The 16744-nt window shown below is 41.9% G+C and overlaps 1 protein-coding gene across 6 annotated transcripts in view; it reads left to right on the forward strand.

Moving 5' to 3' along the window:
* The window catches only part of TUBGCP5 (tubulin gamma complex component 5), a 117261-nt gene that overhangs the window by 55347 nt on the left and 45170 nt on the right, over positions 1 to 16744 (forward strand). For 5 of the 6 annotated variants that reach the window (XM_059656263.1, XM_059656261.1, XM_059656262.1 and 2 more), the window contains 4 exons: positions 1640 to 1729; positions 7495 to 7588; positions 8107 to 8353; positions 11991 to 12193. In XM_059656263.1, the coding sequence (XP_059512246.1) occupies positions 1640 to 1729; positions 7495 to 7588; positions 8107 to 8353; positions 11991 to 12193 (634 nt within the window). The remainder of the gene's footprint in view (positions 1 to 1639; positions 1730 to 7494; positions 7589 to 8106; positions 8354 to 11990; positions 12194 to 16744) is intronic. The other variant, XM_059656266.1, reaches the window with a different exon arrangement.

Below are 16744 nucleotides of genomic sequence, written 5' to 3' on the forward strand. Positions count from 1 at the left end.
TCCCTCAGCAGAGTGAAGTCTTTTTCTTTGATGATAGGAATGGGGCTGTGTTGTTCCCTCAGCTCCTTGGACTGATGTTCTGCCGACACAGTGCTCCCTTCCGGGCCGCTGTCAGCACTGCCCCTTGCTGTGCTGCACCAGGCTTTGCAGGGCTTTGAGAATCCATGCCCACAGAGACTTTGTGAGAAATGCTTCTTGTCCCCACTCAGTCACTCCCTCTTGCCCCAGGGAGCTGGGGAGAACCTGGACCTAACAGTGTGGCCAATTAGATTAGATTTCAGACAAAAAGCCAATCCCCCTTGAGTAGCCACCCTTTTCCCCTGCCTTCTGTGTTTGTGAGACAGCACAGAAGCCTTATATGTGTTGCTGCGCCAGTTCTGTGCAGTGGCAAGACTGTCTCAGCCTGGGGGTGGCTGCATTCTGAGAGTCTGTGGTCATAGAAAAGAAAATTTTCTTGAAAATAGACATGTATGTGTGTCTCAGTGTGTGTGTAGATACATAGTTTTTGCTGGTGAGAAAATCCATCCCACGACTCTCCCAAGTTCCTCCTTCAAAAAGAGTCCGCAAAGCGTTTTGTGCTTCCCATGCAGCTGTGCACGAGGAGCTGGCCATGTGTGGAAGAGGTGTGGGTGTGGGCCTTCCTGGATCCTGGAGCAGTTCACTACCACTAAGGGAGAGAGGAGTTTTTTATAGAGCTTAATTCACCCTGATCATGTGCAACACCCTCATTCACAAATACCCAGCTTACCCTGAGGGAGACCCAGACACTCTCACCACAGGTTTGTACATCTTCTTGCCATTCACTGAGACAGAAATCCATTCTCTGGCTGAATAAGAAGTGTGGCCAGCCCTAGCTGGTGTGGCTCAGTTGGTTGAGCGTCATCCCATGCACTGAAAGGTCACAGGTTCCATTTCCGGTCAAGGCACCTGTGCCCAGGTTGTGGGCTCAATCTCTAGTCAGTGTGCATGCAGGAGGCAGCCAATTGATGTTTCTCTCTCTCTCTCTCTCTCTCCCCCCCTCCCCTTCCTCTCTCTAAGCATGTCCTCAGGTGAGGTAAATAAATAAATAGATTTATGAATAAAATAAATAACAATGAATTCAAAAAGAAGAAGCTTGGCTAGTGCCTGTGTAACAGACTAGCAGAGAAATGTTCTATTAGCACATAGCCTGAGGCTGACCTCTGCTCCCTCTGTTCCCTGGAAGAAGGAAGTCTGAACGCTATTTGTGTGGACCTTGAAGATTTTAAATTGCAGCATCAGGCTGGCTGGTGAAATAAAAAGTTTAGGCTTTTCCAAATTCTTTTGGAAAATAAAATTTTTAAAACACTTTTATGTCAATAAAAGTACGATTGCCATTTTGACCAAAAAAACCCACAAATGATACATACTTTAAATATTCATGTGGGCCCTATACAATCAGCAATAAACATAACAATTGGGATTGCTCTGAAAGTGCTTTTTCAGGAGTATTTTAGTTGATTTGTGAAAATGAATATGGGAGGGCATTTACAGTTTGTATCGTGTTTACTTGTTTATTGATCACTGGTTAAATTACCTCTAAATTTCACATATTCTTTGAGAGGTAGTTTTATTAAATGAGAAACTTTTTCATTAACATTTGCTGTTTGCTTTGTAATAGGGACCAGCACTTGTACAACAGTGACCCGTTATATGTTCCAGGTGACAGAGTTTTTGTTACTGAGACACAGGTTATTCGGGAAACCCTATGGTGAGTCCTGTTCACCCAGTTAATAGAAGACTTTATTAGTGAGAAGCAAAATGTTCATTTTTAAAGAAAGTGTTCAGGATTTTTTCATCTGTTACCTAGAAACAGGCCACTCGGTATGAATCCTAAAGAGTCCCCGGTGGGCACCTGAACTGAGGAAGCCCGCACTGCATTTTCAGCCATGGAGATGATGGTTTTGATGTATTTACTTCTTTTTTATTTTGAATAGCTTACTATCTGATTTCATTAGGTTAAGCTATCACTTTTCTAATATCTGAGTTCAAAGCAAGGTTGCTAGTTTGCTGCTTACCGCTTGTAATAGGCAGAGTATATCAGTGAAAGTTAGCCTGTGCCTCATACCTGCGAACCAGGAATCTAAGATATCAGATTGTGTCACACAAAATGGAGATGAAAAGCTCAGCATGTAGCGGTTGTCACTACAGAGATCTCCAGTTCTGGTCCCTTCTGCAGAAAGGGTAATGTTGACCTTCTAAAAGCAGGAAGAGCTCAAAAATTATAGGGGAGAAACCAAGATGGCGGCATAGGTAAACACCAGAGTTTGCTGCCTCGAACAACCACTTCAAAAATACAACTAAAAGATGGAACGGACATCATCCAGAACCACAGGAAGGCAGGCTGAGTGGAAATTCTACAACTAGGAGGAAAGAGTAAAACATACCGAGACTCAGAGGAGGCGCAGCACTGAAGTAAAATACTCAGGTGCGGAGTACATGCGGAGCGGGCTGGCGGCTGAGGGCATGGTTGTTGTAGTCTCAGACTCTGAGCTCCAGCTCCGGGCGAGTCTCTAGGGACCCAGACTCCTACCGGAGAAGCGGGACTGTCTGGCATCGCTCAGAACCCTAGGGCAGCTTTCTCTGTGTGGGGCTTGCAGCAATTACTGGAACACTGAGAAGCAGAGCCTCTGAGGGCAAGACTGAGAGCAGCCATAATTGCTAACCCCACCCTGTTGATCCCGTGGGACCCGCCCCGCCCAAGCCCTGCAGGGAGACTTTTGCTGGATAGCCTCAGGCAAAGGCTAGATTAGCACCTCCCTAGAGACCCAGGAGCCAGTGTACCCAGAGGTCAGAGTGGGACCATCCAGTTTGCAGCTCTGTGGAACCATAAAAGACACACTCAGGGGGAAGACTCAGTGAGCACCAAAGCCCCATTGAAGCAAGTCTAGCCACAGAGGGGTGTCTCCAGCACAGAAGTTCTCCCACTGCAGACACAGCTGATTCTCACAGCCAATTGGCCTGGAGGTCAATTCCTCACAGTGATAAGTACAACAATCAAGGCTTAATTACAACAAGACTGTGCACAAAGCCCACAAGGGGATGCACCAAGAGTGTCTACCTCAGGTAATTGGGACACTTAGCACAGAAAGGAACTCTATCGACACAACGAAGGATAAAAAATGTCGAGACAAAGAAACAGGACACAAATGACAGAATGGGAGAAAAGCAAACTGCTGGATATAGAGTTCAAAACTACACATTTAAGGTCTTTAAAGAACTGTCTAGAAGCCGCCGATAAATTTAATAAGGCCCTCGAAAAGACTGGTGAGACCGCCGATAAATGTAGTGAGATCTTCAAGAAGACTGGTGAGACCGCCGATAAATGTAGTGAGATCCTCAAGAAATCTAATGAGACCCTCGATGTTGTGATAAAGGACCAACTAGAAATTAAGCATACACTGACTGAAATAAAGAACATTATACAGACTCCCAACAACAGACCAGAGGATCGCAAGAATCAAGTCAAAGATTTGAAATACGAAGAAACAAAAAACACCCAACCGGAAAAGCAAAATGAAAAAAGAATCCAAAAATACGAAGATAGTGTAAGGAGCCTCTGGGACAGCTTCAAGCATACCAACATCCGAATTATAGGGGTGCCAGAAGAAGAGAGAGAGCAAGATATTGAAAACCTATTTGAAGAAATAATGACAGAAAACTTCCCCTACCTGGTGAAAGAAATAGAATTACAAGTCCAGGAAGCGCAGAGAACCCCAAACAAAAGGAATCCAAAGAGGACCACACCAAGACACATCATAATTAAAATGCCAAGAGCAAAAGACAAAGAGAATCCTAAAAGCAGCAAGAGAAAGAAAATCAGTTACCTACAAGGGAGTACCCATACGACTGTCAGCTGATTTCTCAACAGAAACTTTGCAGGCCAGAAGGGAGTGGCAAGAAATATTCAAAGTGATGAATACCAAGAACCTACAACCAAGACTACTTTATCCAGCAAAACTATCATTCAGAAGTGAAGGCCAGATAAAGAGCTTCACAGATAAGAAAAAGCAAAAGGAGTTCATCACCACCAAACCAGTATTATATGAAATGCCGAAAGGTATCCTTTAAGAAGAGGAAGAAGAAGAAAAAGGTAAAGATATAAATTATGAACAACAAATACACATCTATTAACAAGTGAATCTAAAAATCAAGGGAATAAATAATCTGATGAACAGTATGAACTGACGATTGTAATAGAATCAGGGACATAGAAAGGGAATGGACTATTCTTGTGGGGGGGAAGGGGTGTGGGGTGAGGGAAGAGATTGGACAATAATCATGCACCTATGGATGAGGACAGTGGGTAGGGAGTGCGGGAGGAGGGTGGGGTGGCAACTGGGTGGAGGGGAGTTATGGTGGGAAAAAAGAGTCACTAATGTAATCTGAACAATAAAGATTTAATTAAAAAAATAAAAATTAAATAAAAGCAGGAATAGTTGTTCGACCATCTCCTCTGGGAGGAAAGGCTTTGATAATACTGTTTTGAGAAACCAAGATGGCGGCATAGGTAAACACCGGAAATTGCTGCCTCCCACAACAAATACAAAAATACAACTAACAGACAAAACGGACATCATCCAGAACCACAGGAAGGATGGCTGAGTGGAAATTCTACAACTAGAAGGAAAGAGAAAAGCACACTAAGACTCAGAGGAGGTGTGGAAGGAAAGTGCAGAGGTACGGAGGCACACCCGGCAAGGGCTGGCAACTAGGATGCGGCTGTCTTTTTAAATCGGGAGGGAATCACAAGCCCCCGACTGCTCTGAACTCCAGTTCCGGGTGAGTCTTCTGGGGACCCAGACTCATACAGGGAGAAACTGGACTGTCCGGCAGCGGGCAGAACTCGGAACTCGAGGGCGGCTTTCTTTCAGAGGTGTTTGCAGCGATTCCCGGATACTGAGACGCGGGGCCCCATAGAGCTGGGCTGAGGATCAGCCATAGCTGCTTGCTCCACCCTGTTGATTCCCTGAGACCCTGCCCCACCCAAGCTTCGGCAGAGGCTTTAGCATATGAATGCCCTGGCCCTTTACAATCTGAAAATTACCTAACAAACTTCAGCTGGGCCAGTCAGACCCAGAACTTCCAAGAGAAGGCTCAAGGCCCCACAGCAGCTTGCACTGCTTCACAGCTAGACCTCATTTGGGCACCTCCAAACCCCAAACAAGGAAGGGGAATCTGCAGATCTTTCCATCGCTCCTGCTGGGTAGCCTCAGGCAGAGGCCAAATTAGCACCTCCTTAGATCCAAGAGCCAGTGTACCCAGTGGTCAGAGTGGGACCATCCAGATTACAACTCCTCAGATCCATAAGGGACACACCCAGGGGGCAGACTCAGTGAGCACCAAAGCCCCACTGAAGCAAGTCTTGCCCCATAAGGGTGTCTTCAGCACAGAAGTTCTCCCACCGTAGACATAGCTGACTTTCACAGCCAATTGGCCTGGAGGTCAATTCCTCCCAGTGATACCTACAACAATCAGCGCTTAACTACAACAAGACTGTGCACAAAGACCACAAAGGGGTGCACCAAGAGTGTCCACCTCAGGTAACTGGGGAGGCTTAGCCACTGGGCCCTATAGGACACCTAGCACACAAAGCCACTCTACCAACACAGGGAAGCATTAAAAATACAGAGACAAAGAAACAGGTCACAAATGACAGAAATATAGGAAAGCAAATGAGTGGATATAGAGTTCAAAACCACACTTTTAAGGTTTTTCAAGAACTTTCTAGGAAACGGCGATAAATTTAGTAAGACCCTCCAAAAGTCTGGTGAGAGACCACCGGTAAATTTAGTGAGACCCTCAAGAAATCTAGTGAGACCCTCGAGGTTATGAAAAAGGACCAACTAGAAATTAAGCATACACTGACTGAAATAAAGGATATTATACAGAGTCCCAACGGCAGACTAGAGGATCGCAAGAATCAAGTCAAAGATTTGAAATACGAAGAAGCAAAAAACACCCAACCGGAAAAGCAAAATGAAAAAAGAATCCAAAAATACGAAGATAGTGTAAGGAGCCTCTGGGACAACTTCAAGCATACCAACATCAGAATTATAGGGGTGCCAGAAGAAGAGAGAGAGCAAGATATTGAAAACCTATTTGAAGAAATAATGACAGAAAACTTCCCCTACCTGGTGAAAGAAATAGACTTACAAGTCCAGGAAGCGCAGAGAACCCCAAACAAAAGGAATCCAAAGAGGACCGAACCAAGACAAATCATAATTAAAATGCCAAGAGGAAAAGACAAAGAGAAAATCTTAAAAGCAACAAGAGAAGACAGTCAGTTACCTACAAGGGAGTACCCATACGACTGTCAGCTGATTTCTCAACAGAAACTTTACAGGCCAGAAGGGAGTGGCAAGAAATATTCAAAGTGATGCATGCCAAGAACCTGCAACCAAGATTACTTTATCCAGCAAAGCAATCATTCAGAATTGAAGGCCAGATAAAGAGCTTCACAGATAAGGAAAATCTAAAGGAGTTCACCACCAAACCAGTATTATATGAAATGCTGAAAGGTATCCTTTAAGAAGAGGAAGAAGAAAAAAAAGGTAAAGATACAAATTATGAACAACAAATATGCATCTATCAACAAGTGAATCTGAAAATCAAGTGAGTAATCTGATGAACTGGTGATTATAATAGAATCAGGGGCATAGAAAGGGAGTGGACTGACAATTCTTGGGGGGGGGAAGGGGTGAGGGGGATGCGAGAAGACACTGGACAAAAATCGTGCACCTATGGATGAGGACAGTGGGTGGGGAGTGAGGGAGGAGGGTGGGGTTGGAACTGGGTGGAGGGGAGTTATAGGGGGAAAAAAGAGGAACAACTGTAATAATCTGAACAGTAAAGATTTAATTTTAAAAAAAAGATTTAAAAAAACCACTGTTTTGAACTTCTAAGATAATATTGAGATTATCTTGAGTGATAAGGTAATCGGATTAAGAGATTAATGCGTTCTGTTTTCCAGTTATCTGACCTCTGCCTCAACTGCTCAATTTTGAGTCTTTTGTTAAAATGTCTTATCACTACTGTAGTGCAGGGCTGGGGAACATCCTGTCTGACCAGCACTAACCAGTTTAGCTCAGTTGATAGAGTGTTGGCTTGAGGACTCAAGGGTCCTAGGTTCAATTCTGGTCAAGGACATGTACCTTGGTTGCGGGCACATCCCCAGTAGGGAGTGTGCCGGAGGCAGCTGATTGATGTTTCTCTCTCATCAGTGTTTCTAACTCTCTATCCCTCTCCCTCTCTGTAAAAAAATCAATAAAATATATATAAAAAAATAAAAATTAAATTTAAAAAAATAAATGTTTGACCAAATAGAACAGGCTAATGTTTAAGTTGGTAATTACATATAGCCGAAAATGATGTTATAAATATTGAAATGGCCCCTGGCAGAAGGAAGGTTCCCCACCCTGCAGGAGTGAATATTTTTCTTGACTAAAATACACTCATTTTTTTATTTCATTTCAGGTTACTTTCAGGGGTCAAAAAGCTCTTTATTTTTCAGTTGATAGATGGGAAGGTAAATGTGAGAAACAATGTAATAGTGACCCACTTGACACATGTAAGTGATTTGTATTTATTATAGTTTCAATTAAATGATAGGATTTATTTAGCTCATCTTTATATAACTAGAACATTTTTCATTATTAAAAATAACTACTAAATATATTTAAGATCTAAAAGGCAAATTAAGTTGTACATCTTAACAGTGCTTAGAGAATTCTTTAGTATTGTTTGTGATATTACATTTAGTTTTAATTTGTGTTTTCTTTTTTTTATTCGTCACTGTGTTTTGAGAAAGCTGCATACTGTAATTTTGTTGTTGTTGTTGCCTGTAGTGCATTTGCCAGAAATGTGTTTTTAAAAAGTAGAATCCATAATTCTATATTCTGTAGAAATTAATGCTCACAGTATCCTTTGAGTCTAAATATTTGCTTTATTAGTTTGTCATCTCCTCAGCATAGTGTTCAAAACAGTCATGAAAGAAATATTTTACAGTGAGGGGGATATGAATTTGAGTACTTACAGAGACTGACTTTAATAATTGCAGTTTTTAATTCTCATTTAATCTGGCCACAGAGCTGTTTGCGATCAGTGCTGGAGCAAATAGCAGCGTATGGCCAGGTTGTGTTCCGACTCCAGGAGTTCATCGATGAAGTCATGGGGCACAGCTCCGAGCATACGCTTCCTGGGAATGGATCCATCCTTAAGAAGCTGACAGAAGCTCCCTTTCGAACTTACCAGGCTTTCATGTGGGCCCTATACAAATACTTTATTACTTTCAAAGAAGAACTTACAGAAATTGAGAAGTGTATCATCAATAACGGTATTGAAATGTTCTTCCCTTTGACACACAACATACTTTGAATGCCATTTAGGTTGTTAATTGATATAAAGTTTGAAAATTACATGGCAAATAATTGTTATGAGTACTTTCATTTTTTAAATTATTTTAAATTTATATTTTAAGCTGTTCATATCTTTAAAAATACAAACAGTAACAAAAGACTGTGAAAACTTTTCCTCCTGCTCCAATTGTCCAGATGAGTACTCAGTTCCTCTCCCTAGAGGCAGCCAAGTGATCAGTGTCTGGTACACCCTCCCTGAGAGAACTTAAATACATGTAGTCAATGCCTGTTCATATATGCATACCTAGATGTCTATGAACTGCCCCCTTCAAGTGATTTCTTATTTAAATTTTTAGGATTGCTACCTTATGCCCAGTCAGCATGGCTCAGTGGTTGAGCATCGACCTATGAACCAGGAGATCACGTTTCGATTCCCGGTCAGGGCACATGACTAGGTTGTGGGCTTGATCCCCATTAAGGGGAGTGTAGGAGGCATCCGATCAATGATTCTCTCTCATCATTGATGTTTCTATCTCTCTCCCCCTCCCTTCCTCTCTCTGAAATAAAAAATATATATTTTTAAAAAAGATTACTACCTTATCTATATATGTCCTATATAATAAAAGAGAAACATGTAAATTGACCGTCCTGCTACACTCACCAGCCAATCAGGCGTGAGTATGCAAATTAACCCAACAAAGATGAAAGGTTAATTTGCATACACAGGTGCCAGGCAGAGACCAGAGCGGGAGAGCCTGCGGCTTGTGGGGATGTGGCTCCCTCTGTCGTTCCCAGCAGCGTGGGGAGCACCAGGAATTCTGGGAATCGTAGTTCTGGTGGCAGACAGATCTCCTAGACACTAGAGCAAAGTGAGCCTGGAGCAAGTTACTGTTGCGGTGGGGGATGGAGGGAAAACAAAGGTGAGAGACATAAGTAAAATCAGACTGCCTAGGAAAAATTATGGGGAAGATATCCTAAAACTTACAGGAAATCTTCACCTATGAAGCAAAGAAAAATAAATGCCTCTATTGTTCTGTGAGCTACAAACCAAACTGAGTTGGAGTCTCAGACAGTTCGCTCATATGATTGCAAAGACAGACAGAAACTCCCGGATTGGTGAGGGCTCCCAGATTGGAGAGGGTGCAGGTCGGACTGAGGGACCCCCACACCCCCCAGTGCACGAATGTTGTGCACTGGGCCTCTAGTATATATATATAAAAGCCTAAGCAACTGGCCAACCATTCAACCAATAGCTATGATGCGCACTGACCACCAGAGGGCAGACGCTCAATGCAGGAGCTGCTGAACTGTGACTTGGCAGCTGTGGTTCTCAGGTGATGCACTAGGAACCAGAGAGGAGGGAGCCCAATTCCGGTCTGCATCACCCAAGAACCGCCCTCGCAATCTGGGACCCCTTGGGGGATGTCGGAGGGCCAGTTTCGGCCCCATCCCAACAGGCCAGGCCGAGGGATCCCACTTGTACATGAATCCATGCACTGGGCCTCTAGTAAAGAGCCTCCTCATTTTTATTTTTTATTTTTTTAATATATAGATTTGAGAGAGAGAGAGAGAGAGAGAGAGAGAGAGAAAGAGAGAGAGAGAGAGGAAGGGAAAGAGAAAAACATTGATTTGTTCCACCCATCCATGCATTTGTTGGTTGCTTCTTGTATATGCCCTGACCGGAGATCGAACCCGCAACCTTGGTGTATCAGAACAATGCTCTAACCAACTGAGCTACTAGCCAAGGCCCCTTTTGGTGGACATTTAGGTTGTTTCTGATCTTTTGCTATTGCCAACTACTGCAGTGATAACCTCTTATGTATAATTCACAGTGCACGTGTGCAGCAAGTTATCTATAGCATAAATTCTTAACACGTTGCAGACAGATCACGAGAATTCTCATGTTTTCATATTACACAGTGTTTTACAAATTATCATACTTTAAAAAGATATTAGCTTGTAAGAACATGTAATCAGTAACTTCAAAATGCAGTGGGTATTTAATGTTAAAGCTTACCTTTAACATTTCTGTAAAACTAGAGGCCCGGTGCACAAAATTCATGCACGGTGGTTGTCCCTCAGTTCGGCCTGCACCCTCTCCAATCCGGGACCCCTCTGGGGATGTCCGACTGCCTCTCACAATCTGGGACCGCTGGCTCCTAACCGCTCGCCTGCCTGCCTGCCTGATCGCCCCTAACCACCTCTGCCTCACCCCACACCCAGGACCCAGGATTCCCTTCTTTGGCCCATCGCAGGCACCCGCGACCCGGGCTTCCCTCCCTCTGGCCAGCTGCAGGCAACCAGGATCCAGGCTGGCTTCACCTGGGCCAACTGAAGCCACAGGTGCCCAGGACCGTGGGGCAGGCAGCTTATCCCTCTCCCAGGCAGCAGGTTGGCTGGTCCCCATTCCTCTCTCGCGAGCTCATTTGTGCCTGGCTGGTCCCCATTCTTCTCTCGTGAGCTCATTTGTGCCTGGCTGGTCCCCATTCCTCTCTCCCCAGCTCATTTGTGCCTGGCTGGTCCCCAATCCTCTCTCCCCAGCTCATTTGTGCCTGGCTGGTCCCCATTCCTCTCTCTTCAGTGTTAAGTGTCTGAGCAGTTCTGGCACGAGGGTGTGAGGGTGTGATGACCATTTGCCTGTTAGGTCTTTATTACATAGGATGTTTTTTGTACTTGTTCAATAGAAACTTATCTGGCCACTGGGTAAAGCTAGCAATAAAACTACTGGTTCGCAATGTGTAAGGATGGAAGTGCTGGGCCAAGGAGGTCTTATGGCATGTGTAATTTTGATAGATTCCGCCACATTGTTCAATAGTACAGATAAGTAACTTCATTCTTCCAGGCAGTATATATGAATACCTGTTTCCTCATAGTCTTGCCAACAGTGTGTTATCAAACTTTTTGATACCAATATGACAGGTGTGAAATGGTGACCCAGTGTCGGTTTCCTTCTCAACTTTTATTTACAACTACTGCACAGGGTAGTGCTGAGTCCTGTGTTCCCATCACCCCACGTCCTCAATGGGTTACATAACTACAGTCTGTTACCAAACCAGGAAATTGACATGGCATATTGATTAACCAATCTACAGACCTGATGTGGGTTTCACCAGTTTGCAGATACTTGCTTTTTGTTGGGAGCAGGGAGGAGCTAGTAATACCTGTGTGCAGTCGGCGACATTTTGTCGCATGTGTAGATTCACACAATCACCTCCATGTTTGGGACTCAGAGTTGTGCCATCCCCATAAAGGGACTTGCTCTTGCTCCCCCTCTGTAGTCAGTCACTCCACCATCCCCTCACTGAAATAGTATCCCATTGTAGTCTGGAATTTTTTCCCCACAATGTAGTTTTAGTTTGTATTCTTTTATTACAAGTGAGATTGAGTATCTTTCTATATGTTTAGGAATCACTTGTGTTTCTGTCAGTTCCTTTATACATTATTTTTCTGCTTTTTTTCCTCCCTTTAGGAAATAATTTCTTTAGGAAAATGAATCCTTTGTGATACAAGATGAAAATCCAGCATCCTCTGTTGGCTCTGCCTTTCCATAATGGCTGAACACATTTGAAAGCATATTTTTCCTGGCTAATGAGTTTGATTTCTTGATATTTGCAGATACGACAATAACTCTTGCCATAGTAGTGGACAAGTTGTCGCCTCGACTGGCTCAGCTGAAGGTTCTGCACAAAGTCTTTAGCACTGGCATAGCAGAAGTCCCACCGGACACTCGGAATGTCGTGCGGGCATCTCACCTGCTTAACACCCTGTACAAGGCCATTCTTGAATATGACGATGTTGGAGAAGCCTCTGAGCAAACCGTACGTGGGCCCTCATCTAGTCTAAAGTGTGTCGCTCTATCCTGCCAGCTAAGGGAGTGGTGCACAGCTTTCACACCTTTTGTAAAAACAGTGCTTAAGTCATGCTGTGCCAGACACTTGTGCAGGGTTTTTAAATTAGCTTCTAAGTTATAGTTGCCATGATCACCAAAAGGATGAGGAAAGGACAAAGCAAAACATAAAACAAGATGTGAAAAATACCTAGCTAAATTACATAGATATTTGCAATAACCATTTTTTTTTAATCTTTATTGTTGAAAGTATTACATGTCCCCTTTTTTCCCTCATTGACCCCACCAGCCCACCTCGGCCCCTCATCCCAGGCCTTCACCACCCTATTGTCTATATTAATGGGCCATGCATATATGCATACAAGGTCCTTGGTTGATTACCTCCCACTCACCCAGCCCCACCACCTTACCTCTGAGATTCCTCAGTCTGTTCCATGCTTCCATGTCTCTATATCCACTCCATTCATCACTTTATTTTGTTTATTACATTCCACATGTGAGTGACATCATGTGATAATTGTCTTTCTCTGACTGACCTATTTCGCTTAGCATAGTACTCTCCAGATCCCTCCATGCTGTCTCAAAAGATAAGAGATCCTTCTTTTTTACTGCTGCATAGTATTCCATGGTATAAGTGTACTACAGCTTTTTTATCCACTCACCTACTGATGGGCACTTGGGCTGTTTCCAGATCTTCGCTATTGTAAATTGTGTTGCTATGAACATAGGGGTGCATACATTCTTTCTGATTGGTGTTTTGGGTTTCTTAGGATATATTTCTAAAAGTAAGATCACTGGGTCAAATGGCAGTTCCATATTCAATTTTTTGAGGAAACTCCATACTGTTTTCCATAATGGCTGCACCAGTCTGCATTCCCACCAGCAGTGCACAAGGGTTCCCTTTTCTCCACATCCTCGCCAGCACTTGTCATTTGTTGATTTGTTGAAGATAGCCATTCTGACTGGAGTGAGGTGATACCTCATTGTCGTTTTAATTTGCATCTCTCTGATGATCAGTGACTTTGAGCATGTTTTCATATGTCTCTTGGCCATCTGTATGTCCACTTTGGAGAAGCATCTATTTAGATCCTTTGCCAATTTTTTTATTGGATTGTTTGTCTTCCTTTTGTTAAGTTGTGAGTTTCTTATATAGTTTGGATATTAACCCTTTATCAAATGTATCATTGCCAAATATGTTCTCCCATACAGTGGGCTCTCTTTTCATTTTGTTGATGGTTTCTTTTGCTGTGCAGAAGCTTTTTATTTTGATGTAGTCCCATTTGTTTATTTTCTCCTTAGTTTCTTTTGTCCTAGGAGATGTATTAATAAACATATCGCTACAAGAGATGTCTGAGATTTGGCTGCCTATGGTTTCTTTTGGGATTTTTATGGTTTCACTACATACATTTAAGTCCTGTATCCATTTTGAGTTTATTCTTGTGTATGGTGTGAGTTGGTGGTCTAGTTTCATTTTTTTGCATGTATCTTTCCAATTTTCCCAACACCATTTATTGAAAAGACTGTCTTGACGCCATTGTATGCTCTTGCCTCCTTTGTCAAATATTGAGTGTAATGGCTTGGGTCAATTTCTGGGGTCTCTGTTCTATTCCATTGATCTGTATGCCTGTTTTGTGTCAGTACCAGGCTCTTTGGAGCACAGGAGCTTTAGAGCAGCGGTTCTCAACCTGTGGGTCACGACCTCTTTAGGGGTCAAACGACCCTTTCACAGGGGTCACCTAAGACCATCAGAAAACACATATGTACTTACATATTGTTTTTGTGATTAATCACTATGCTTTAATTATGTTCAATTTATAACAATGAAAATACATCCTGCATATCAGATATTTACATTATGATTCATAAGAGTAGCAAAATTACAGTTATGAAGTAGCAACGAAAATAATTTTATGGTTGGGGGTCACCACAACATGAGGAACTGTATGAAAGGGTCGCGGCATTAGAAGGTTGAGAACCACTGCTTTAGAGTAAACTTGAAATCTGGTGTTGTGATTCCTCCAATTTTGTTCTTCTTTCTGAAGATTTCTGCAGCTATTTGAGATCTTTTTTAGTTTCATATAAATGTTTGAAGTGTTTATTCTATATCTGTGAAATATGCTGTTATTATTTTAATAGGGATTGCATTGAATCTGTAGATTACCGTGTATAGTATGGACATTTTAATGTTAATTCTACCAATCCATGAACACAGTATATTCTTCCACTTGTTTATATCTTCTCTGTCTCTTTTTTCAATATACTGTAGATTTCTGAGTACAGGTCTTTTACCTCCTTGGTTAAGTTTATTCCTAAGTACCTTAATTTTTTTTGCTGCGATGGTAAATGGGATTGTTTGTTTAGTTTCTCTTTCTGGAAATTCATTATTGGTGTATAAAAAAGGCATCGATTTTGGGGTGTTGGTTTTGTATCCTGCTACATTGCCAAATTCATTTATTAAATGTAGTACTTTTTTGGTGGAGTCTTTAGGGTTTTCTATGTCCAATATCATATCATGAGATTTTCACTTCTTTCTTTACAATTTGGGTGCCTTTATTTCTTCTTGTCTGATTATTGTGGCTAGGACTTCCAGTGCTATGTTGAATAAGAGTGGTGAAAGTGGGTATCCCTGGAATAAATGCCACTTGGTCATGGTGTATGATCTTTCTAATGTAATGCTGGATCCAATTTGCTAACATTTTGTTGAGGATTTTAGCATCTAGGTTTATCAGGGATATTGGCCTGTAATTCTCTTCCTTTGTAGTGTCTTTATCTGGTTTTGGAATTAAGATTATGCTGGCCTCATAAAAAGTGTTTGGAAGTGTTCCTTCCTCTTGGATTTTCTGAAATAGTTTGAGGACGATAGTTATTAGATCTTCTTTGAATGTTTGGTAAAACTCCCCTGTGAAGCATCCAGACTTAAATTGTTTGCTGGGAGTTTTTTTTATTACTGCTTCTATTTCCTCAGTTGTTATTGGCCTATTCAAGTTTTCTGATTCTTCCTGATTCGGTTTTAGGAGATTGTAGTTTTCTGGGAATTTCTCCATTTCATCCACATTGTCCAGCTTGTTGGCATTTAGTTGTTCATAGTGTTTGCTTATAATTATTTGTATTTCTTTGGTGTCAGTGTTTACTTTATTACTTTCATTTCTGATTTTATTTATTTGAGTCCTCGCTCTTTGTTTCTTGATGAGTCTGCTAACAGTTCATCAATCTTGGTTATCTTTTCAAAGAACCAGCTCTTTTTTTCATTTATTTTTTTTTGTATTTTTTTTAGTCTCTATATAATTTACTTCTGCTCTAATAGTTATTACAGCCTTCCTCCTATTTACTCTGGGCTATTATTATTCTCTTTATAATTCTTTAAGTTGTCAGGGTTAAATAGTTAATTATTAATATTTCTTGTTTTTTGAGGTATGCTTGTAGTGCTATGAACTTCCCTCTCAGGACTGCTTTTTCTGTGTCTCAGAGGTTTTTGTTTGTTGTGTGTTCCCAGGAAGTTTTTTATTTCTTTGCTGATCTCATTGGCAACCCATTCATTGTTTAATAACATGCTATTTAGCCTCTATGTGTTTGAATGTTTGGGGGTGTTTTTTACTGTAGTTGATTTGTAATTTCATTCCACTGTGATCTGAGAAGATGTTTGATATGATTTTAATCTTCTTGAACTTGTAGATACTTGTTTTGGGTCCTAACATGTGGTCTATCTTTGTGAATGATCCATGTGCACTTGAGAAGAATGTATATTCTGCTGCTTTGGGATGAAATGTTCTATAAATGTCACTTCAGCCGAAGCCGGTTTGGCTCAGTGGATAGAGCGTCGGCCTGCGGACTGAGGGGTCCCGGGTTCGATTCTGGTCAGGGGCATGTACCTGGGTTGCGGGCACATCCCCAGTGGGAGATGTGCAGGAGGCAGCTGATCGATGTCTCTCTCTCATCGATGTTTCTAACTCTCTATCTCTCTCTCCCTTCCTCTCTGTGAAAAATCAATAAAATATATTTTAAAAAAAAAATGTCACTTCAATCCATCTGATCCAGTGTGTCCTTTAGAGTCACTGTTTGCTTGTTAATTTTTTGTCTGGAAGATCTATCCAGTGAAGTCAGTGGGGTGTTAAAGTCCCCTACTATGACTGTATTGTTGTCAGTCTCTTCCTTAAAGTCCTCTAGAAGTTTTTTTTATGTATTTTGGTGCTTATATATTGAGTGCATATATGTTTACCAAGGTTATATCCTCTTGTTGTATCCATCCCTTTAGTATCATGTAGTGACCTTTGTTGTCTCTTGTGATGGCCTTCATTTTGAGTTTATTTTTTCAGATATGAGTATTGCTACCCCCGCTATTTTTGTTTGTTTCCATTTGCATGAAAAATTTTTTCCATTCCTTCACTCTAGTCCTGTGTCACTCTTTTGTTCTGAGGTGGGCCTCTTGTAGACAGCATATAGTTGGGTCATGTTTTTTTATCCATGTTTTTTCAGCTACCCAATGTCTTTTGATTGGAGCACTTAATTCATTTACATTTAAGGT

This window comes from Myotis daubentonii, chromosome 11 (genome assembly GCF_963259705.1).
Source record: "Myotis daubentonii chromosome 11, mMyoDau2.1, whole genome shotgun sequence".
In the NCBI taxonomy this organism is placed as follows: Eukaryota; Metazoa; Chordata; class Mammalia; order Chiroptera; family Vespertilionidae; genus Myotis; species Myotis daubentonii.